General features: G+C 51.2%; 2 protein-coding genes and 1 long non-coding RNA gene across 8 annotated transcripts in view; 1 reads left to right on the top strand and 2 right to left on the bottom strand.

Annotated features, from left to right (window-relative positions):
* LOC106504396 lies at positions 330 to 13,911 on the bottom strand. The gene is made up of 6 exons (XR_001297833.2): positions 13,443 to 13,911; positions 11,151 to 12,534; positions 7,721 to 7,866; positions 7,493 to 7,596; positions 5,757 to 5,815; positions 330 to 4,575 (listed from the first exon to the last, which is right to left on the bottom strand). It is a non-coding gene; the product is annotated as an uncharacterized LOC106504396 (long non-coding RNA).
* ETV7 (ETS variant 7) lies at positions 397 to 22,941 on the top strand. 4 transcript variants are annotated; one of them, XM_021098641.1, is made up of 8 exons: positions 397 to 2,679; positions 4,189 to 4,324; positions 13,910 to 14,074; positions 14,441 to 14,566; positions 16,110 to 16,319; positions 17,928 to 18,070; positions 19,874 to 19,974; positions 20,546 to 22,941. In XM_021098641.1, the coding sequence occupies exons 1-8, from the start codon at positions 2,674 to 2,676 to the stop codon at positions 20,661 to 20,663; spliced, it is 1,005 nt and encodes a 334-aa protein (XP_020954300.1). In that variant the 5' UTR covers positions 397 to 2,673; the 3' UTR covers positions 20,664 to 22,941. The 4 variants fall into 4 exon arrangements, 3 of the variants coding, with proteins under 3 accessions (XP_020954300.1, XP_020954301.1, XP_013833302.1); XM_021098642.1 differs by having other exon boundaries at positions 13,910 to 14,226; XM_013977848.2 differs by lacking the exon at positions 14,441 to 14,566.
* LOC106504394 overlaps positions 20,557 to 23,029 on the bottom strand; it is a 32,058-nt gene continuing 29,585 nt past the window's right edge. Inside the window, exons 4-5 of one of the 3 annotated variants that reach the window (XR_002345689.1) lie at positions 20,790 to 21,034; positions 20,557 to 20,692 (exon numbers count right to left, since the gene is read on the bottom strand). Coding sequence is in view for 2 of the 3 variants with exons in the window: in XM_021098643.1 (XP_020954302.1) it covers positions 20,951 to 21,034 (84 nt within the window). In the remaining variant the exon portion in view is untranslated. The other 2 variants (XM_013977853.2, XM_021098643.1) reach the window with 2 other exon arrangements.

The raw sequence follows: 23,029 nt of genomic DNA, 5'->3' as shown, positions 1-23,029 counted from the left end.
GTCTGACCAAGGAACCCAGGAGACTTTAAACACGTCACGCCAGTGCTGTGGATAGTCCCGGTGCTCCTCCGAAGGAAGCCTTGACCATTTCCTTCCATGAGTGAAACTGAACCCCAAGCCCAAACCAGAGGTCACAGAAATGGGTGCTTCCTCCTGGGCCCCTCCCTGGGTCCCGGGCCCTGTTGGCCCCACTGCCGCCCGCCTGTGAACAGATCTGCAGTGCCCCGTCTTTTTACCTTTCTGTCTACCTCATATTCCCTCCCTCCCCTCTTTGAGAAGTCTGTTAAGAAAGTTTATTGTTATAAATTATAAGTTCTGTATATGCATTCTGAGTTCTTTGTAGGAAAAGTGTTATTTAAAACTAATAATTTTTAAGATGAAATAAACACGGTTATTTTATTGAGCATGAAACACCTATGCACGTTTCTTTGTGAAGCAGGGATTCCACTTGTTTCTGCTCATATGAGTTCGTAATTTTGTAGAGTCTGATCAAACTCTACAAAGGGAAATGTCCTTCCAAAGGAAAATGTCCCTAATTTTTTAGTCTGTCTCAGGCAATGCCTATCATCACTTAGGTTTTGGCTTCCTAGTGGGGAATAGAACCTAAAATGTCTTTCTTATTTATTTTTTCCCCTTTGGAATAGGTATTTATTTATTCACATGGTTAAAAAAAATCAAAGCCATATCAAAAGGTTTACAATGAAAACCTTTGCTCTTATTTTCTATCCTGAATCCCAGTTACATTTATCATGTATTACATATCCTTTCAGTTTCTTTGTACAAATACCAGTACTGTACATGGTGTGTATCTATATTATTTACACACACACAAGGAAGCATGTAATATACACTGTTCTGTACCTTCATTTTTTGCTTCACATGGTGCTCAGGCACTATGCTAGTTGTCTCACAAATGTTAACCCATTCACTCTTCCTAAGGACCTTATGAGATAGGTTTTATTATTAGCTCTATTTTACTGTTAAGGAAACTGAGGCAGTAGTTAGTAGAGAGAGGCAGTGCATCGGTTAACTGAGTTGCTCAAGGGCACGTGGCTGGTAAGTGGCATAGCTGGGTTTCCAAGGCAGGCAGGCAACTGTCCTCAGGGTCTAGGTTCTTAACCGCTCTGCCACGTTGCCTCTTGGAGAGCTTGCCACGATTCGCAGAAAGCGCCCTCAGACAACACACAGGATTCTGTTAAATGGATGTAGCAGAATTTGTCTCATCAGCCCCCTGATGCCTGGGTTGCTTCTAATCATTTGGTATTAGAAGCCATACGGAAAAAAATAACCACGTACATTTTGGATATGTGTGGGTGTATGTGTCGAATACTTTTCCAGCATTGGGACTGCTGGTGAAGGGGAAATACATCTGTGACGTTGCTAGGCCTGCCTCGCTGGCCTCCGTGGGACCGCATCACTTTACATGCCTGGTGTTCTCTGTTCCCCTCAGCCTCTCCAGCAGCTTATGCTACGAGACTTTTCTTTTCCAAGCTAAAGGATTAAAAATATCTCAGAATAACTTAAATTTTCCCTCCCTCCCTCTCTGTTTCTCTGTTTTCTTCTTTCTTTCTTGCTGAACTCGCAGCATGTCGAAGTTTCCAGGCCAGAGATCAAGCCCTCGCCAGAGCAGTGACCCAAGCTGCTGCAGTGACAACACGGGATCCTTAATCCACTGCTACAAGAGAACTCCTCTGGTCTTGTTCTCATTGATTTCCAGAAGCTCATGCTTTAGCAGTGCTAAGCCGACAGCATCTACACTTTCAAGAGTCTGGGCAAGTTATTAAGGCTTCTTGCTTTCTTATCTTCCCCATGTATTGGTTTGCTTTAGTGCTTACAACCTTTCTCAGCTTCCTCTCAAGGCAGAGGGAGCTGAGACAGGTGTGTGTGTGGGGGGGGGGGGGAGGTGGGGGGTGGATAGGCGGGTGGGCACCACACCAGAGCAGCCAGAGGCCTGAGGAAAGGTGTCAGTCAGATGCCACTGAGACCTGGGTCTAGGTCAGGAAGAGCATCACAGCCTCTCTGACAGTGGCCCTTGGACTTGGGGTAGTGGGGACTCCTTCCGGCCAAAGGGCAGGCGGAGGCCGAGCTGGGGCCGGGGTCACTCGCTCCTGAGGGAAGAGGCATCTGGTCCAGGCAGACAGCATGAGAGGCTCCTCCCATCCATCTGCGAAGATGCACAAGTGTGTCGTGAAGTTAGCCTGTTCTTGTCGCCAGCCCAGGACCAGGGGTTCCTTCCGCTCTCTAGAAGCACAGAATCCCACCTCTGTGCCAGGCTGCGTGAGGAGCTGTCCATCCGCTAAAGAATGTAAGCAGGACCGCCGCCTCCCAGCCGGCAGCGGAGAGCGCCCCCGGCCTCCGCTACCGCAGCGGCCAGCCCCCGCCCTTCGCCAAGCCGACCTGGGCGGGTGTGGAAGCCGGATCCCTCTCTTTCATTTTCGTTTCCCGGAAGGATAGCAATTACTGAAGCGCCGTGCGCGCCTGCTCGCCCGGGAACCGAGGGCACAGACCCGGCTATATGAAAGAGATTTCCTCCCAAGCGACCTTCCCGTTTTGAGGCCAAGTTAGGGGTCTGGGGGAAAAGGGCCCGAGAGCGCGCAGGCCTAGGGCCCAGCGGCTGCAGCCACCGGAGCGCTCACGACGGACAGCCGGGAGACTCCCTCGCCTTCACCTGTAATGCAGGTAAGAGCCTGGAGACCAAACCACGCAGCGAGCACAGGGAGCCACCTGCCTTTCACCTGTTTCTCCAGCTCCTCAATTTCCATACCCGTCTCACCAACCTTTTCCCAGCCTGGAACCTCACTTTTCAACACCCCCCAAACCTCACCATCCATCCCTTACCTGTCTTTCACTCTCCTCCACCTTGCTCACTTCCAGCCCCTCACTCTCTCCCTCTAAGCCTCTCTGTGCTGCTCCTCCTCACCCCTCCGTCAACCAGATGTGGCTCCGGCACTAGCCAGACCCTCACAGCCAGCAATGCAACCAGAGACTCGCTCCCCACAGCAGTCTGGCTCCATTTGCCCATTTCCCCAGGAGCCTCAGGTGCTCTCAGGGCTGGATTCCCTTCTCCACTTCCCTCTCTCCAGGATCCATATCCACAACCATGTTTTATCAGACCTCTCTCTGGCCTTCGTGCTGAAACCCAGAGCTAATGCCCTCCGAAGCTCCCTGGCGGGCATTTCCCAGGCAGCCACAGCTGGAGTCTCCCTGCCTCACACTTGGAAGAGTGTCAGTCAGGGAACTGCCTGCAAGAACCAGGCAGGCAAGCCTAGGCTTTAGCCCCTTCTCCAGCTTGGCAAGCCCCCTCTGCCAGGTCGCAACCTCTCAGACGGGGTCACCTCGGAAACAGCACCAACGAGGGCAGGGGGGCTGGGGGCAGACAAGAAATGCTGGAGAACTACCCCCAAAGGTGTCTAGTCCTTTTCTGCAGTGGCCATGGCTTCTGGAGCTTGCTTTGCTGGCTCCAGATCACTGCACATCGCCCTCCTCAGAAACCAAGAGATGAACACACTGCTCTTGAAAATCCCAGGGTGAGAAAAATGACTCTTGCTGGGATTGGTTTCGCTTTTACTTTCACGATGCATCCCTAAGGACCCCCTGTTCCTACAAAATCCTGTCACTTTTTCCATCCCCTCATCCTGATGCTGAGCCCAATCACCTCTGCCCTTGGTGAGACCTTGGGATTCAGAAACTTATTGTCTCTTTTGAAAATAGCATTTGTTTTCTGTTTTTTGGTTGTTGTTTTTTTTGTGCGAGGCATGTGGAAACTGCAGGGCCAGGGATCAAACCTGAGCCACAGCAGTAACAATATGGAACCCTTACCACTAGGCTATCGGGGGACTCCGAGCATTTGCTTTTCTATATATTTCTGGTTTAAGGACTTTTTTATCCTGGCCCCTCAAGTTTCCTGTGTCTTCTCACCAAGGTTTGTAGGATCTCAGATTTCCAGCTTATAAGTCAAGTCTTGGCAGGGGGGCCTTCTGGTGGGGTTACAAAAAGCTGGAATTGAAACGACGAAATTTATCAAGTGTCCACTGTGTACAAGATGTTGATGGTACCAAGCTGAAGACATATGTGGTTCCTACCTATAAGGTAGACAGTGATGGACACTCTTCCCCTTTGAAAAAAATTCTTAAGGATGCCCGAACCTTCACCAAGACGCTCATCTTTGCCTGGTTTTCCTCTTTCTAGGAGAGAGCTTTGGCCAGTTCTCCTGTGAGCCCTGAAGCAGCCACACTGCACCCAGGCACCCAGGCCCGAGGCAGATGTGAAGCCAGAGTAAAACTGCTGTTGGAGAGGGGACTCTGCAAGCTGCCAGGAAGACTCCGTGAGTAGAGGGAGGAGAGAGGCTGATGTTTTTAGAGGATGTGAACGTGACGTGTAAACTTAGCCAAGGAAGCACCTTCCCTCCATTTGCTATTTCTTTGCTGGTTTTCTTTAACCTTTCCTTGGGGAGGAAGTCAGAGGAGGTCAATGTGAATTCTCCTGTGGGGAACACAGTTGACATGGCCGAGCGTGTCATTGTGAAGGCAGCAGTCTTCTTGTTGGGACTGGATGAGCTATGGGGTCCTTTCCAGCCTAAGGACAGAGAGTTGAGGCTGTTGTCAGTGAGGAAGCCAGATGGGGCTAACCAAGGAACAGCTGTATGTGTGGAGAACCCTCTTTTAAGTAATTATATTTAATTTCCGTTGTCACAAAAGAAGCATGTACTTGTTGCCAAAAATCAGGAAATGACAGAGAAGCATGAGAAGAATACAGAGAACTATCCAATCCACTCAAAGACACCCACGGGAAACGTATGGGCCATATCCTTTCATTTCATTTTCCTAAGTGAGACCCTTGCCTGAGGAAACTCCTAACCATGAACAGGCTGCAGATTAATGGCCCTGTGTGGCAGAGCTGAGAGGCAGAAAAGCTGGGCGACAGGCTCACGCTCACACAGGTCTCCATGCTAAGGTTAAACCTTGGTTCTGTAGGTTCTCCATTAAGAGATTTTCAGATGCACTTCCTAAGCTGTGGAAATCATAGGAGAGGTGGCTGGCTGATCACCGGTGGGGTCTTTAACCTGGGTGGGGGTCTTGGGACAGCTGTGGGCAGGCATATTGGCTGTGAAGCATCCTGGCCACTTCCTGCGTGGCTGGCCCAGGGTCTGGAACACTCTTTGATTTCCTAGGCACAACCTATTTTTTTGAGCTGCTGACAGGATTAAAATGTGGGCTATGACTTCACATGCTTTGGGAAGAGCTTGCTGCCCCCAAATGATGGGCATCCCTTTAATGGAGCACAGACCCTACCTTTCTCAGGGTCAGAGGGAAAGTAGGGACTCACGGACACACGAGAACCCAGAGCTGGAGGACAGCTGGCGCGTCTGTGTAGCGGAGGAGGGAGGTGGCAGTGTGATTTGGGAGAACGGTGGGCAGCTCTGTAAAGAGCCTCTGCTGTATCCTTTTGTCCAAATACCAGTCCTGACCAGCAGCTTGGGGCTTCGGGCTGCTCCAAGGAGATATCTGGCAACAGTTACACAGACGGTAGGATCTGGGCTCCATTCCCAGCCCAGGAAAAACAGGGCTTCGGATCAGACCTGAAGACCCTGAGTGTTGCTGCTGAGGAGGATCTTAGAAGTCATCTAACCCAGTCCCCTCGTGGCCACTGAGGACGTGACGCCTCGGAGAAAGGGGCTTCTCTGCAGGTCCCACAGGGCCCTCTAGATTGTCCCCCATATCTCCCCATTATTCAAAAACCACCCCTCATTGGCTCACCAAGTCCTGGAAGGCTCACACTGGCAGAGACCCTGGATGTCACCTCAGGCAACTCCCTCCTATAATAAGAAAAGTGAGGCCCAGAAGGCTGTGTTCTGCCCATGTAACCTTCAGTCCCCTCCCCTTCCCTGGGTGTGAAGCTCAAGGTTGCTGGTGGAGAAGGTGTAGGAGAAGCAGGGGACTTAGAAAGTTTAGTCATCACCTTGCAAAATACAATTACACAGCCTTTTCAAGTTCTGAAGCCCCTTTGGTGGGGCCCCTCTGAGAGGGTCACCAGGTCTTCCTGCCCTTTTCTAGTGACAGAAATTTCCTCCCCTCTTGCACCAGTCTATTCCTTTTTTTCTTTTTTTAAGGTCAAACCTATAGCATATGGAGGTTCCCAGGCCAGGGGCTGAATCAGAGCTGCAGCTGCCGGCCTGCACCACAGCCACAACCATGCTGGATCCTTAACCCACTGAGCAAGGCCAAGAATGGAAACTGCACCTTCAGAGAACATCGGGTCCTTAACCCACCAAGCCACAAGGAGAACTGCAGCTTGTTCCCTGTTTACTCAGCTCAGGATGCAGAGTCATTGTGACCTATTTTGAGTTCCCAAGGTACTAGTCCCATTGCCTTGGGGTAGATTTCTCCAGAAGCAGACCCTGAAATGCTTCCCCACAGAAGAAAGAAGGAAATCCAAGAGCAGAACCATGGACAATTGGAATTCAAAATGCATGGGGTCCTGGGATCCCCACGATGGCTCAGCAGGTTAAGAACCCAACTAGGGAGTTCCCGTCGTGGCGCAGTGGTTAACGAATCCGACTAGGAACCATGAGGTTGCGGGTTCGGTCCCTGCCCTTGCTCAGTGGGTTAATGATCCGGCGTTGCCGTGAGCTGTGGTGTAGGTTGCAGACGCGGCTCGGATCCCGCGTTGCTGTGGCTCTGGCGTAGGCTGGTGGCTACAGCTCCGATTCGACCCCTAGCCTGGGAACCTCCATATGCCGCGGGAGCGGCCCAAGAAATGGCAAAAAGACAAAAAAGACAAAAAAAAAAAAAAAAAAAAAGAACCCAGCTAGGATCCATGAGGATGTGGGTTTGATCCCTGGCCTCTCTCAGTAGGTTAGGGATCCAGTGTTGCTGTGAGCTATGGTGTAGGTCTAGGATGCAGCTTGGATCTCTTGTGGCTGTGGCTGTGGCTGTGGCATAGGCTGGCAGCTGCAGCTCTGATTGGATCCCTAGCCTGGGAACTTCCATAGGCCTTAGGTATGGCCCTAAGAAGAAAAAAAGAAAAAAAAAAAAACCAATGAGGACCTATGGGGGACACCTACCCCACCCAGAGGGAACGAAGCTGAGCCCACTTCCTATCCATCTCGGGATAAGGGCTGCTTCCAGGGGTGCTGAGTCCCAGCTTCCCCACTTGCCCAGTACACTGGCTGAGTCCAGCACTGAGTGAGGTGGTAGCATCTGGCATCCTGCCGCCTTCAAGTGCAGAGGTAAGAATCAAGGGTCATGGGCAGGGCCTTCTATACAGCAGTGTCTTCTATGTTCATCTTAGATTCCATGACTCATATTTTCTTCTGAAAAGAGTCAGGCAACACAGTTCTGGCCTTTGGTAAATATCTAATCATCTTGAAAGATAAGGAACACTAAATGGCTCACTTTCCTATAAACAGGATCCCAAATAAGCAACCTGCTGAGACCCCAAATGAGGGTTTCACCTTTCAGGTGGCTATGGTGGGGTCGGCCCCGTTTCTTACCGGGTTTCTGCTGCTGGACATCTTTCTGACGTTTATTCCCAGGCGTCCACCCCATTCCTGCCTCCACTTCCAGCTTCCGCCTCATCATCGGGGCTGATGTGCCTCTGCAGGGAGGTAAACAGACAAATCTTGCTTCGCTTTGGGAGTCAGGGCCAAATGGAGCACACAAGCTAGTTCCCTGCAGAGCCCACTTTCCCATGTTTCTTGGCTGGAGAAACAAAGACGTACCGTGGAGCAGTGGAAAGTCCACTCTGAGGATGAGTCCACTCTGACGTCCAGTGACAGGAGGTGGGCAGGGATGGCAGGGCGGGATCCACGGGGGCTCCGGCCGAGGGCCCCCACTCACAAAACAAGATTCACAACCATGCTTCCCTCTGTGGAAGTGAAGGGTGAAGGGGGATTTGCACCCACCTTCCCCTACCCCACCCCATCTGCATCTCTGGGGGGAGCCTCAGGAGCTATGAAGGTAGTGAAGGCCCCAGGACCACTTGCAGGACCCAGCCTAGGGTCACAGGGGAGGGAGTCTGAGAGGGGGTGATGCAACCTCCAGGGACAGCTTGTGGCCTTTTGAGAGGAGACAGTTTTTTTGTTTTTGTCTTTCTGCCTTTTCTAGGGCCACTCCTGCAGCATATGGAGGTCCCCAGGCTAGGGGTCTAACCGGTGCTGTAGCCGCCAGCCTACACCACAGCCACAGCAACACAGGATCTGAGCCACGTCTGTGACCTACACTGCAGCTCATGGCAATGCAGGATCCTTAACCCACTAAGCAAGGCCAGGGATCGAACCTGCATCCTCGTGGATACTAATTGGGTTCGTTACCACTGAGCCATAACAGGAACTCTTCATTTTTTTTTTTGAGGTGTAATTTATGTACAGTCAATCTTAAACATACAGCTTCATGAATTTTTATGTATGCAGCCATCACACAGATCAAGATTTTGACCATTTTGAACACTCCAGAAAGGTCCCTTCTTCCTCTTCCCTGTCAATTCCCCTCCAAAGGGCCACCACTATTCTGATTTCTCTCCCTAGATTAGCACTATCTATTCCTTTTTTTGAGAGAGAGAGAAGAATATAGTATTTTTAAAATATTCTTTTCCACTATGGTTTATCACAGGTTATTGACAAGAGTTCCCTGTGCTATATGGTAGGACCTTGTTGTTATCCACTCTATGTACAATAGCTTGCATCTGTTAACTCCAAACTCCCACTCCATCCCTCTCCACCCTCCCTCGCCTTGGAAACCACAGGTCTGTTCTGTTCTCTGTCTGTGAGTCCATTTCTGTTTCATGAATAAGTTCATTTGCGATGTTGTGTATGTGTGTGTGTATATATATATATATATATATATTTTTTTTTTTTTTTTTTTTTTTTGTCTTTTTGCCATTTTCTTGGGCCGCTCCCACGGCATATGGAGGTTCCCAGGCTAGGGGTCGAATTGGAGCTGTAGCCACCAGCCTATGCCACAGCCACAGCCACTTGGGATCCGAGCCTCATCTGCGACCTACACCAGAGCTTGGGGTAACGCCAGATCCTTAGCCCACTGAGCAAGGCCAGGGATCGAACCCGCAACCTCATGGTTCCTAGTTGGATTCATTAACCACTGCGCCATGAAGGGAACTTGTGTGTTATATTTTAGATTCTGCTTATAAGTATTATCATATGGTTATTTGCTGTTTTCTTTCTGACTTACCTCACTTAGTATGATAATCTCTAGGTCCATCCACGTTGCTGCAAATGGTATTATTTCATTCTTTTTATGTCTGAGTAGTAGTCCATGATATATATGTACTACACCTTCTGTATCCATTCCTCTGTCAATGGACACTTATTTAGGTTGCTTCCGTGTCTGGGCTACTGTGAAAAAGCACCATCTCCTTTTGATCCTGTTTCCCTAGCTGCCCTCTTTCTCCAAGGCAGCATCTTGGAGCTTCATTCATGCGTCAGAGCTGAAGTTGTTTGTACTTTCTGGTTTATTGCCAGGCAGCATTCCATTGCATGGAAGCATCATGATTTGACTGTCCATTCTCTGACTGATGGATATTTGTGATGTTTCCAGGTGTTTTGTTTTTTTTTTTTTTTTTTTGCCTCGCCCCCAGTATGTGGAAATTCCTGGGCTAGGAATAGAACCCACTCCCCAGCAGTGACCATGCTGGATCATTAACTACTAGGCCACTCCTCCAGGTCTTTTCCTATGTGAGCAGAGCCCCCACGGGCACTCACACCCATGTCTTTGGTAGATGCGCTCACCATGTCTCAGGTCTTTACTTGGGGGATGGGAGTGCTGGGTAGCATGGTATGTAGCCTGGGCACCTAAACTTTGCACCACACTTCCCTTCCAACAGCCCAGCATCTCAGACGGGCAGAGTTAAGTTCGCATTTCTCAGAGTGGGAAACTGAGCTGGAAACTGGACCATGAGCTTGGGGATTTGGTCTAGAACTTAGGTGGCTGATCCAGTGAGTGGCAATTTGACTGGTGTGAGGGGCTTCGACCCACTGCTGGGTTTGATGGAGACCTTGGTAGCTGACCCAATGCTTGGAACTTGGGCTTTTCTGGGGTTCAAGTCCTATTGGAAAAGACTTTTGACCTTAATATTCATTGAAGACACGAGGAACAAAAAAGTCCCTTTTCAGAGCTCTCTTGTGATGCAGCAGGTTAAGGATCTGGCATTGTCACTGTAGCGGTGTGGGTCGCTGTTGTGATATGGGGTTTGACCCCTGACCTGGCAACTTCCATACGCCGTGGGCGCGGCCAAAAAGTCCCTTCTCTTTATCGCTGGACTGGAGGTGCTGACTGCAAGGGGATGAAAGTGAGGGTGGGAGTGAGCAGGAGGAAATGGAAGGAAAACCCACTGCACCGCAGGAAGGTGACAGGCTTCAAAGTTTCAGGTGCTACCAGGGGCTGTGTGTGACCTCAGGGTCCCTCAGAGACAGCATGGGAATCCCCTGCCCATCTTTCCGGAACTGGGACCAGGACCACATCTGTGGTTGATGATGTCTGCAACATTCAGGGTTTCCCCTTTTCGCTGCAGTTTCTGTGTTGTCACGGAGGCAGACCAGCCAGAGGGTGTGGAATCCAACCCCGTTCTCTGGACAAACCCAGGAAAAGACTCCTTTGACTCAGGAATTTAAGTTTTGTATTTTAAGGCTGGCAGCCCCAAGCACCATGGATTAGGGAGCCTTTGAACAAAATGCAATGGGCAGCTGGTCCCTGGAGCCCAGCAACCCTGGCTGGCCGTGCAGGCTGCGCAGACACCTCCTGAAGGTCATCACCATGCAGTCTCAGAGGTTCATGTCACACAGCTTTTTGTGTCTTGCTTCTGCATCACCAGACTGATTTTCCATGGAGGCTCTAAATTACTATTTCCACCCTCAATGCATCCTCTTCCCTGCATTTGTGCCAGGTGTACGTATCACTATTAATGTGTCATCTCATTCTTCTCTCCCTGCTCTGACTACTGAAGCGTCATGCCACATGCTTATTAGCGGATTTGCTCTACTACAGAGGTTCTTAAGAGGCAACGTTTTTTTTTTCTCAATTCCCCAAGTACATGGGGCAGTGTCTGCAGACGCTTTTGGTTGTCACAACTCGTGAGTGGGGGAGGGGTGCTGCTGGCATCTAGGGAGTAGAGGTCAGAGATGCTGCAAAACATCTTACCAAGCTCAGGATAGCCAGAGCTTGTCAGGCCCACAGTGTCTATAGGGCTGAGGTTGAGAAATCCTCCTGTGCTGTGAATTGCTGGTAAGACTATTTTTGTCTCTAAAAGAAAAAAAATCAATTTAGAGATGCTCTTACTTATGACAGGCATTAGCCCTTTATCTGTCATCTGCATGGCAAGTGTGTCCCTGAAATCTGTCCTCTTTTAGTTTATGGTCTTCCAACACACATACAAAAATTGATACAGTCAAATGTGTTTCATTTTTATTACAGCCTCTGCATTTCCTGTCGTGGTTGAGGTCAATACTACCCTTGTTGAGCACGTATGGTTTCCTATTTCTACTTGTACTAAGGTTTCTATTGTTCTTTTCATTAGGCCTTAGTCCCTCTGGAGTGGATTTTGTGGCAGGTGAAGGTCCACATACAGATTTTTCCAGGTCGAGAGCCAGTTGTGGCTTTGTCAAATCTTAAATTAACTACCCTTTCCCACTGAATTAATCCCCCCCCTCCTTCTTCTTTTCCAGTGGTAGCTATCGATCTTAGGTTAACACCATCGGATCTGGATTATATGGCTTTATAGCACCACAAAGGCCAGCTGTCACCTCTATTCTTTACCCCCCCTTAGGTAATTTTGGGGTCAATTTCAGACATTCCTCCTTCTTCTTTCTTAGGTCCCCAGATAAATAATGGCAGCCTCTCCTTCCTCCCACACTGGGTTACATAGCCCAGCCTTCTGTGTTTGCAGCACAGTGCACTTTCCTTCTGTGCTGCTGAGCAGGACTGTCATTAGATGATCACTGGTGGCTGGGGTCCATCCTTCCCACCAGCCTCATTGGTGCCTTGTCCCCAGCAGTGGGACAGGGCCGGGCACATGGCCAGTGCTTGTAGTTAGTGGTGGAATGAATGAAGGAGGGAGGAGTGATGCATCTCTTTTCGGGGGGGGGGGCATGCTCACAACATGCAAAAGTTCCCTGGCCAGGGATCAAACCTGTGCCACAGCAGCAACCTGAGCCACAGCAGTGACAAAGCCAGATCCTTAAGCTGCTGAGCCACCAGGGAACTCCTTTTTTTTTTAAACATGAAAACCAGTTCTCTCTTGTGTTGTTTTTGGGAATCGAGCAATCAGAGGTTTGTGCAGTCCTTGTCAGTGCCAAGGTGTGGCCTCAGACAGTGGCTTCTCTCCTCCACCTCAGTTTTTTTTACCTGTCAGGCTGGATCTGATGAGCCCTGAGCTCTTTCCCCTCTTACACCCAGGGGCCCACAGGGCGAGAAGGGCTCTGGGGAGGAGAAGCACCTCACAAAGTGAAATGCCAGGCTGACTCATCACAGTGGGCACAGTGCCGGGGGTCCATGGAAATGGTTGTTTCCAGAAAAAAACCACCACCTTTGGCAGAAGAAAATGTATCAATATATATATAATATTGTACTCATCTTTATAACAATACAGACATTAAAATATAAGTTAAAATTTTTTTAGGCGTTTCCACTGTGGTTCAGTGGGTTAAGAACCCAACTTAGTGTCCATGAGGATGCAAGTTCAATCCCTGGCCTCACTCAGTGGGGTAAGGATCTGGTATTGCCACAAGCTGTGGTTTAGGTCACAGACGCAGCTTGGATCTTGTGTTACTGTGGCTGTGGCGCAGGCTGGGAGCTGCAGCTCCAATTTGACCCCTAGTCTGGGAACTTCCATATGCCACAGGCTTGGACCTAAAAAAAAAAAAAAAAAAAAAAAAAAAAAAGTTGTTTGTTTGTTTGTTTGTTTTTTAGTGGAGGAAGGGACCCCATGAAAGTCATAACGTGCTAAAAGCAACCCAGATTAGTGAGGTAAATACTTGGCAGTAAGGAGTTCCCTGGTGGCTCAGTGGGTCAAGGATCAGGCATTGTCACTCACTGCTGTGGCTTCGGTCATTGCTGTGGTGTGGGTTTGATCACTGACCCAGGACACAGCCAAAAAAAAATGGCTTTAGGAGCACAAAGGGCCCAGTCAGAGTCGAGTCATGGGGGACTGGAAGAAAGCAGCCACCTGAGTGAGTACTGCCAGAAACAAAGTGCAGGAGATGAAGATGGGTGTGGGAGACTCCATCCCTCAGGCTGTTTCCTGAGCAAACCCAGATCTGAGCTGGCACAACAGGGTGGAAAAGCGTGGCAGCCAGAAAGACCTGGTTCTAGGCTTGACTGTACCTCACGCTACCTGGTGACCTTTAGCTGGTCACATAACCTCCAAGAGCCTCAGTTTCTTCATTTGGAAGAGTTACATTGACCTCTCCCTAGCAGGACTGTTTGATCACTCACCAGTCATTCACCGTGTGTTTATGGGGCACCTCCTGGGGTCCAGGCACTGTCCCAGGTGTTGAACACATACAACAGGGTGCCCAGCATACATGACTCGGTGTCTGGCACACAGTAGGTCTTCTTTAACCATCTGTTGTTTGAATAATTGGAAAATGGGCCTGGGGGTGGGTGAAGGGGGTACCAAAAATAAGTGAATATATACATAATGCACAGATAATGATAAACAAACATACAATTATATCAGATATAAGACATAATTACAAAAAAAGTAAGGTGACTGAAGGACAAGAATAGGACATGGTGACAGAGGAAATGACTGTAGGTGGGGGGCAAGAGAGGAGAGCCTCTGCTCAGATGGAGTGTTCCTGGTGGGCTTCTCTGAGGAGGCGACATTCAAGCGAGGGCCTGAAGTAGGAGGGTGAGGGTCCGTCCCCGGCCTCTCTCTAGCCCCAGTCCTCGGATTGCAGGCATCCAGCCAGTGCTCTGGAGCAGGGAGGACGTGCTGCACTGGCTGCGCTGGGCTGAGCAGGAGTACTCTCTGCAGCACACGGGGGAACACAGCTTTGAGATGAACGGCCGCGCCCTGTGCATCCTCACCAAGGATGACTTCCGGCTTCGCGCCCCAGCTTCAGGTCAGGGACACTCACTGGCTTCTCTGATGCAACCCCGGGGGGCAGGGACGGGGAGGGAGGCAGAGGGGGTGCTGGCTGGAGGATCATGCTCCCTTCTCAGCCCTGCAGATGCGCTCTTTCCACATGTGCCTGGTGGTTCCCACCTCGAGCAGGTCAGCAGCAAAGGTGTCAACCTGGGTGTCCTTTCAGAGCCTGGAATGGGGGAGGGGGGGCTGTCCTGTTCCCTTACTCTCCCCTCCCCATTTCCATCCTACGGCCTTGCATCTCCCTCAGCACGAAGCTTGGGATGGGACATGCCAGCCCGCACCTGAAGGCAGGTGACGGCAGGGGCCTGGTCAGCAGTCTGCCCTCCCGCTCCACCCCCAGGTGACGTGCTGTACGAGCTACTCCAGTACATCAAGACCCAGCGGCAAGCCCTGATGTGTGGGCCCTTTTTCGGAAGGGCCTTCATGCAGAGGATGCCCCCCCAGCCCTGCCCCTACTCCCTGGAAGGTGAGGAGGCTCTCCTGGGACTCCAAGACCTTTCCCCAGATCGGCCTCAAGGGGAAGGCGGGGCTCCCTCCAGGCAAAGTGAAGAGGAGGCAGCGCCCCGCCTCCCTCGCTGAGATGGCCCTCTGGGCCGCAGGCCTGTCTCCTTCCTCGGCTCTGCTCTCCTCTCCAGCCCCGGCTGTGTGTGTGGCACCTCCATCTCTTCTCCTGATCTCGCCATGGAAACCGCTCCCATAAGGGTCTGATTCCAGGGACCTGCGCACAAACTGTCCAGGTCACCCCAGTCCTAACTCCCGGCTGCAGCCTTCCTTTGCTGGGGACAAAATGTTAGACAACACCTTTGATTACTTTCTCTCGCTCTCACCCTCATCCTGTCAACAAATCCCGTTGGCTCTACCATCAAGATCTATCCAGAATCCAACCACTGCACACACCTCCACTGTGGCCACCTCTGCAGAATCTCCTTGCTGGTCTCCTTGCTTCTGCCCTGGACCTCCTATGACCTCAACAGAGCAGCCAGAGATTCATACGACAATCATGTTACTTCTCTGCTCAAAATCTGCCAGTGGCTCCCATCTCACTTGTCAAGCCACAGCCCTTACAAAGAGTTCCTCACCCTCTGCCACCCCCTCCTGCTTGTTCTTACTGCTCCAGCCACACCAGCCTCCTTACTCCTGGAACAAGCCAGACACCCCTGCCTCAGGGCCTTTGCTCTTACTGTTCTCGCTGCCTGACACTCTGTCCTGTAAAAACCCACAGAGCTCACTCCACAGGTGTCTATACTCATGTTAACACAGCAGTGAGGCCTTTCCCAGAACTGCCTTTATTTCTCTCCCACCCCCACATTGCACACTGTTTTCTTTTTAATTTATTTTAATTTTTATCTTTTTAGGGCCGCACCCATGGCATGTGGAAGTTCCCAGGCTAGGGGTCTAATCAGAGCTGCAGCTGCTGGCCTATACCACAGCCACAGCAATGCAGGATCCGAGCTGCATCTGTGACTACACCACAGCTCATGGCAACACCAGATCCTTAACCCACTGAGCGAGGCCAGGGCTTGAACCTGCATCCTCATGGATACTAGCCGGGTTTTTAACCCAATGAGCCACAATGGGAACTCCTCCTTTTTTACTTTAATCATCTCTCCCCTGGCCCCACCTCCATGAGAACAGAAGTTCCATGAAGGTAGAAGATTTTTGGGTTCAGTGATGTGTCCCCAAAGTTCTTAGAACAATGCCTGATTCATAGAAGTTTCTCCATAAATATTAATTGGTGGATAGTGAGGACACCTGGCTTCTGGACCTGACTCTGTCTGCTCTTGGCTTTGTGAATAATTTTACAGATGAGAGAACAGGTCTGAGAGACTACGCTGCTTATCTGGGAGCTGGGGTTACCACCTGGGCTGTCTGGCCCTCACCCGTGCCCTCTTCTGCCTCCCTGACCTTCTAACCAGGGGCTGGGAGCGGGCAGGACACTAAGAGTCCAGCTCCATGGGCATGTTGTGGGGTCTGGGCCTGAAGAATCAACCACGCTCATCTGCTTGCAGAGGGGACTGGCTTCCTGCAGCAGCCACCCGACCCAGGGCTTGCCAGCTCCTGGAGCCACCTGGATGTCCCTGGCCCAGCCAGCTGGCCCCTTAGTAAGCAGGAGTCCTTCAGTTTTTCTCGCTGGGCAGAGCTCGGCTGCAGGGCAGAGGGAGCCGGCTCCTTCCCCACAACGTCAACACGGCAGGCCCCCATTGATGGCAGGATCGCAGGTGAGTAGGAGGCTGCGCTCCCCTGGCCCCCAGGGAGGTGGGTTGAGGCTGAGTCCCAGAGTGGTGGTGGGTGACGAGGGGGAGGGTTGTTTGGACCTGGGGGTGAAAGGGTCTGTGCTTGCCCGTGGGGGAGTGGGGTGACTGTCCTGTGTGCTGACCACAGTGTGGCTGCAAGGGGCAGCGAGTGCTGCCTGGGATATCCCCAAACCCACTCTGTGTCTGCGTCACAGTCAGACAGACTGGCCTGGAGAATGGCCCTCTCCCTTTAAAACTATTTAAAAATAGTTGAGTGGGTTCCCATTGTGGCTCAGCAGGGTAAGAACCTGACACAGTGCCTGTGAGGATGCAGGTTCAATCCCTGGCCTCTCTTGGTGGGTTAAGGATTAAGTGATGCCATGAGCTGTAGTGTAGGTCACAGATGTGGCTCAGATCTGGCGTTGCTGTGGCTGTGGTGTAGGCTGGCAACTGCTGCTCTGATTTGACCCCTAGCCTGGGAACCTCCATATGTCACAGGTGTGACACTAAAAAGAAAAAAATAAAATCGTTGAGTGCTTACTATGTACCAAGCATAGTTCTAATGCTTTTATTTAATCCCACAACAGCCCTCTGAGGTTAGTGCTATTATTTGGCCCATTTTACAGATAAGGAAAATGAGGAACAGAGAGGTTAAGTGGCCTTTCCATGATCACAAAGCAGTAAGTGGCAGAACTGGGCTGTGAATCCAGGCTGCCTGGCTCTAGGGCCCAAGCTCTAACCAGGTGATACACTTCTCTACATGTGTTGCTAAAGGACTGACTAACAGACAGGCAGCCAGACAGACTGACAGATAAGCTGACTGCCTTCCCAAAGTGTGTTTTCTAGTCATGGCAGAGCTACTGTATTTATTCTAGATGCCGCAGAGGGGGCAGCAGCCCAGCTCCTGGGTTGGAAATGACTGGGCGTCCCTGAAACACAGGTGTATGATCTTTGTAATATCATGCTTGACACTGCACTCACCCCGTACCAGGCACTGCGCTAAGGGTTTTTTGGGTCTATCATGTTACTTAATCCTCACACCACCCCACCCGAGGGACCTATGGCTTGGAAGAGGTTGGGTAACCTGCCAACGTCCGAGCCAGGCGGCCCACGAAGGACTTAAGATCTTGCTTACAGGCTCCTTCTGCCACTCGCTCTCCAGACAGCACATCTGATTTTCCCAGACCTCCAGTTAGCTGGCTTGACAGGATGGATGTCACATTCCAGGAGGCTGAGATACCAGGCCGGGGCTGAGAGGGACCTGAGGCAGGGCTCTGGCCACCAGCCAGAGTCCCCACGGCCTGCCCCGCTCTGCCTGCCACCTGGGGGCCTGGTGACTGGGATATGTCCACACCTGTCTGAGGCCACTTCCTCCTCCCTTCCTGGGGGTAAAGGCAGCCACCTCCTTGAGCTTAGGATGATTGCATGAGACGAGCCATAAGCCCTACATGTGGCCGCTTCTGTTAACACCATCGTCTTCACCATCCCGCTGCCTGCCAGGGTGCGGATCCAAGAGCCGCAGGGTGCCTTTCTCAGGCCTGTCCTCACAGCTCCAGGAAAGCACCCTGTCTGCACCCCTGTGCTCCATTGCAGACTGCCGGCTGCTATGGGATTATGTGTACCAGCTGCTTTCTGACACCAGGTACGAGCCCTACATCAAGTGGGAAGACAAGAACGCCAAGATCTTCCGTGTGGTGGATCCTAATGGGCTCGCCAGACTCTGGGGAAACCACAAGGTGAACTCAGCCAGCAGGCAGGATGGTCTCAACAGATATATCCAGAAGAGGACAGGGCAGGGGTCAGAGTGGAGCCCCAGCCCAAGGGTCAGGCCTCAGGGGACAGGGGATTCACTAGCAGCCTGAGATGTACTGGGATCATTTTATTTGCAGAGACCACGAGGGACAGGCAGTTACTTCTTGATGGGGGCTGTCCCTGGAACTCAGGAATCTTGCCTTCTGATGGCTGAATCACACCCCTGCTGAGCACTTGAGGCTCTTAAAGCATGTTTACAGGAATTGGGCATCGTATGCTGTTAAGCCCGATGAGGAAGCTGGTTCCCTGGAGGAAGCTGGGCCAGAAACCCAGGTCTCAGGCCCAAAGGGTCAGCAGTGTCAGGGCTGGAAAGGCCTGGGGATGGCTTAGGTCAGCATTCCCGGTGTGAGGAACGCCTGTACTATGTGGGTGTCCACACGGGAATTTTAGGTGGTTTACTCCAAATTCTAATAAGTATTTACCTTAGTAAGAATTAAGACTACAAAATTTAACTGCCTTATCTTTTTATTTTTTATTTTTTGCTTTTTAGGCCATACCCACGGTATATGGAGGTTCCCAGACTAAGGATTGAATTGGAGCTACAGGTGTCGGCCTACACCACAGCCACAGCAACACTAGATCCCAAGCTGCATCTGTGACCTACACCACAGCACAGGGCAACGCTGGATCCTTAACCCACTGAGTGAGGCCAGGGATCGAACCCGCAACCTCATGATTCCTAATTGGATTTGCTTCTGCTGTGCCACGACAGGAACTCCTAATTGCCTTATCAATCTCATGATTTTCAGTGGTGCTATAAAGCCAGTGTCCTAGTCTATATATAAATTCATTCAAGTTAAAAAGAGTTTTGGAGTTCCCATTGTGGCTAAGCAGTAACAAACCTGACTAGACACAAGAGAACTCCTAAAAGACTCTTTTTATTATTTATTTACTTATTTTTTGCCTTTTTAGGGTCACATATGCAGCATATGGAAGTTCCCAGGCTCGCAGTTGAACTGGAGCTGCAGGTGGCCCACACCATAGCCACGCAACACCAGTTCTGAGCTGCATCTGTGATCGACAACACAGCTCACAGCAATGCCAGATCCTTAACCCACTGAATGAGGCCAGGGATCGAACACATGTCCTCATGCATACTAGTCAGGTTCATTACCACTGAGCCACACGGGAATTCCAGCAATTCCACTGAATGAGCGCCCTCCTCCTGGACAAGATAATTTAATCTTCACAACAAATCTGTGAGATGGCTGTTTTTTTAATCATCATTTTATAGCTGGGGCAACTGATTCAGAGAGGTAAATAAACTGATCCAAGTTCACACAGTGCCAAATGGTGGTGCTGGGGCTTAAACTGACACCAAAGCCTCTTTGCCCCTGCTCTGCACTGCCCATCCCTAGAGAGGGGACAAAGTGACTCGGTCAAAGTCACGCAGCTGGTGACAAGGCCCTCGTGCTACCCCACCATGCTGTCTCTCCCAGGAAACATATATTTATTTGAGATGACTTGTGACATCTGCCATTTAAAAGCAACATAACAATTCACTCCTGCCCCCTCAAGGGTCACAGCCAGGTGGGTGACCGAACCATCCCGGTATTTATGCCCCAGCCTCCCCTGCCTTTCTCTTCCCAAACTCAAGAGAACACACTGCCTCACAGACTCCCGGGCTGAGGGGCGTAAGAAGCCGTGCACTCCAACCAGATGTGGAAACTGAGACCTGGAAGGCGCAAGGTGGGGCATCGAGGTGATGTGGCTGCTTTGCCTTCCAGAACCGGGTGAACATGACCTACGAGAAGATGTCGCGTGCCCTGCGCCACTACTATAAGCTGAATATCATTAAGAAGGAACCTGGGCAGAAACTCCTGTTCAGGTGAGTGGCCTAGGAGCTAAGGTGCCAAGCACGTGTGGGGCTGGGGTGGGGTGGCCTGGAGGCCCCTCTGCAGCTGGGGCAGGGGCTGGTTTGCAGCTGAATTCCATTTTTTTTTCTTTTTCTTTTTTTTCTTTTTGGGCCGCATCTGCAGCATATGGAAGTTACTAGGCAAGGGGTCAAATTGGAGCTGTAGCTGCCACCTACACCACCGCCACAGCAACACCAGCTCCCAGCCATGTCTGTGACTTACACCACAGCTCACAGCAATGTCAGATCCTTAACCCACTGAGAGGGGCCAGGGACTGAACCTATATCTTCATGGATACTAGTCGGGTTCGTCACCACTATGCCACAATAGGAACTTCTTTTTCTTTTTTTGGCCACGTGGCGGCATGTGGAGTTCCTGGGGACCAGGTATCAGATCTGAGTCGCAGTTGTGACCTACACCACAGCTGCAGCAACACTGGATACTTTAACCCACTGTGCGGGGCTGGGGATCAAACCTGCATCCTGGCGCTGCTGAGACGCCAGCAATCCTGTTGCGCCACAGTGGGAACTCCCTGAATTCCAGATTTCTGAAGACACCCGGGAAGACCATCCAGGACGAGGACAGCGGCAGGGAGCTTCTGGAGAGCCAGGAGCAGGACAGACTAGATTCCAAGGAGGAGATGCTGGAAGTCTCTCCGTGAACGGCACGTGGACTCCAGGCACCAGGCACCTGCAAGACAGAGACAGAGTCTCACATGAAAGCCGCTGTAGAGCCCTCCTCCCTCCACCCAGGGCAGCAGGAAAGCCCAGCAGAGTTCTGCACTCACAGCTGGTGTCTCAGACCTCAGAGCCGCCTGGGAAGCTTGGGGAGTGAGAAGGGCTGAGGACATGGCGGGAGTATCATTCTTCAGGCAGGGCAGCCCTGACGCTGGGCGGGGGCACAGGGAGTGAGCTCTCTTCCTGCCCTTCGCCTTGGTCCCTGCTCAGCTCAGGAGAGGAAGCAGATCTCCAAGAAAACATCTAGTCCAAAGAAGGAAGCCGAAGTCCCTCGCTGAGCCTCCGCTTTCCTCATCTGCAAAAGGGCATGCTCATGAAAACCCCCTTGGGGGCTGGTGCATGAAATGGAAAAAAGGATTGCTGCTTTGTCAACTCTGGTGATAATAATAATGATACTGGACATTGAGGGGCTTACTGTGTGCCAGGCCTTGTGCCAAGAGCCTAACTTACATTTTATCTCATTCAATTCACATTCCAGCCCCCTGAGGTTTAAAGATGAGGCAAAGGAGGCAGAGGCTGGCAGAACTGGGATGCTTGCCCTGAGCCCAGCGCTGTGACCTATTCTTTCTCAGCACCACTGAATGTACTGGGCACTTCTCAAGCAGAGGCCATGGCCCTGCCTCTCCATCCTCAGCATCTTCACTGAACAGTTCACCTCACCTGGCCCAATCCCCTTGTCCTCAGTTTTCAGTGCGTGGCGACTCTGACCCATCCCCACTCCAGCTTATCATTTACCTGCATTGGCCAGGTGACCTCGGGTAGGTTATTCCATCTCTCTGGAGCCTCATGTTTCTTGTCTGCAAAGTGGGGGTGCTATTCCTGGCCCAACCTCACAGGACTCCCAGAAAACCTCAATAAGACAGCATTTGTGCTATGCTTAGTGCAGGCCTGCTGTGTGAGGAGCTAAGAAAACCCCGCAAATCCAAAGCTGCTCCAAAGCATGAAAATGCCCCTCCTATTGGCTCAGCTCCCCAGCCCCCCAGGTACCTCCCGATGGGGTCAGAGCCTCTGCCCTCAAAACCCCAGGGTGGGAAAGTGAAGGGAGTGTTTTCACTACATCGAAAACACAACTTCTTGGACTCGCATCTTCTTTTCTGGAAGGAGGAAACCACCTCGGCCTCTTGCCTCCAACAGATCAGGAAACCCCCCCTGCCTGGCTGCGCCTGAGCTGGCCTTGGGTCACTGTAGGGAAGCTGATAAGGATTCTTGGATTTGGGGGCTCCAACTGTGACTGCCCATAAGCAGGGAAAATCCTGGCTTAGTCCTGCCTGGGGCCCTGAACAATTCTGCACCAGAAGAGGCCCAACAGGGGCCTCAGCAAAAACGTTCAGCAGGAACATCCTGGGCCCCTGAGTCTTTCCTGAGACTGTTCCCTCTCCTTGACTTTGCTTCAGGATGAATGCACACCCCACAGCCCTTATCATCCCAGGCCCAGAATTAGACTGGGAGGGACCAGCGAAATTGACTCATCCAGGCTCTCCTGCTATAGATAAGGCTGCTGAGGCCAGAGAGGGGGAGTGACTTGCCCAAGGACACACAGCCCTGCTCAGGGTGCCGCCCCCTAGCGTTGCCTCATTTCTAGTTGCTTTGTACCTTGCTCACAGGTCTGAGATGCAGAGATTTAAAAGAGAGGATGGAGTGGTAAGTCACTTCTTCCAGTTACAGTGCTGGCATCTGCCTGCTGTCATGTTCATGGCTGTCAGCAGCTGTGAATCCCAAGGACTGTGGCTTCACAGTGGGGGGGTTAAATCTTATTCCATGCTGGGACTTCTGGGGCCAGGGGTGGGCTGTGGGCCTGGGCAGAGTCCACCAGCCCAGATCCCAGAGGCCTGGACTCCCCACTCGGCTCTGGGTTGAGGTGCACCCCACTTCTCCAAGCACATTTGGCTCTGGTCTGGGATGGACACCCAGGTGCCAGGAATAAGGGGATTCATTCAGCCCTTCCTTCCATGAGCATTAATTGGGCACCTGCTATGTACCTGGCACCAGAGAAGGCCTTGGGTTTATATCTATTTATTATACCATTAGATTCCTGAAAACTGGTGGATCACTGAAAACAAATTATGTCAAAATGGACTTTCTCACAAATCATTTTAACAAGCAAGAAACAGAGTCCCATGGTTTGAAAAAGCAGCCAGCTGTGACCCTTTGTGCCACATTATATTAATGTTAACAGGAAATAAAGAGTTTATAGGAAAAAAAGTGAGTGTACTAAGGAGCGGGTGCTCCACGTCCAGTCCAGTCGTTTACAGCATTAACCCAGGAGCCCAGGCTGCAACACGTCCATCTC

Source organism: Sus scrofa, chromosome 7 (assembly GCF_000003025.6).
Source record: "Sus scrofa isolate TJ Tabasco breed Duroc chromosome 7, Sscrofa11.1, whole genome shotgun sequence".
NCBI lineage: Eukaryota > Metazoa > Chordata > Mammalia > Artiodactyla > Suidae > Sus > Sus scrofa.
Note: the sequence above shows the minus strand (reverse complement) of the source record. Positions and strands in the feature narration are given on the sequence as shown.

Excerpts from the sequence above, each read along its gene's own strand:
- ETV7 (XM_021098641.1), top strand. Across the intron at positions 18,071-19,873 it reads GACTCTGGGGAAACCACAAG|AACCGGGTGAACATGACCTA; the intron begins GTGAACTCAGCC and ends TTTGCCTTCCAG. Across the intron at positions 19,975-20,545 it reads GGGCAGAAACTCCTGTTCAG|ATTTCTGAAGACACCCGGGA; the intron begins GTGAGTGGCCTA and ends CCTGAATTCCAG.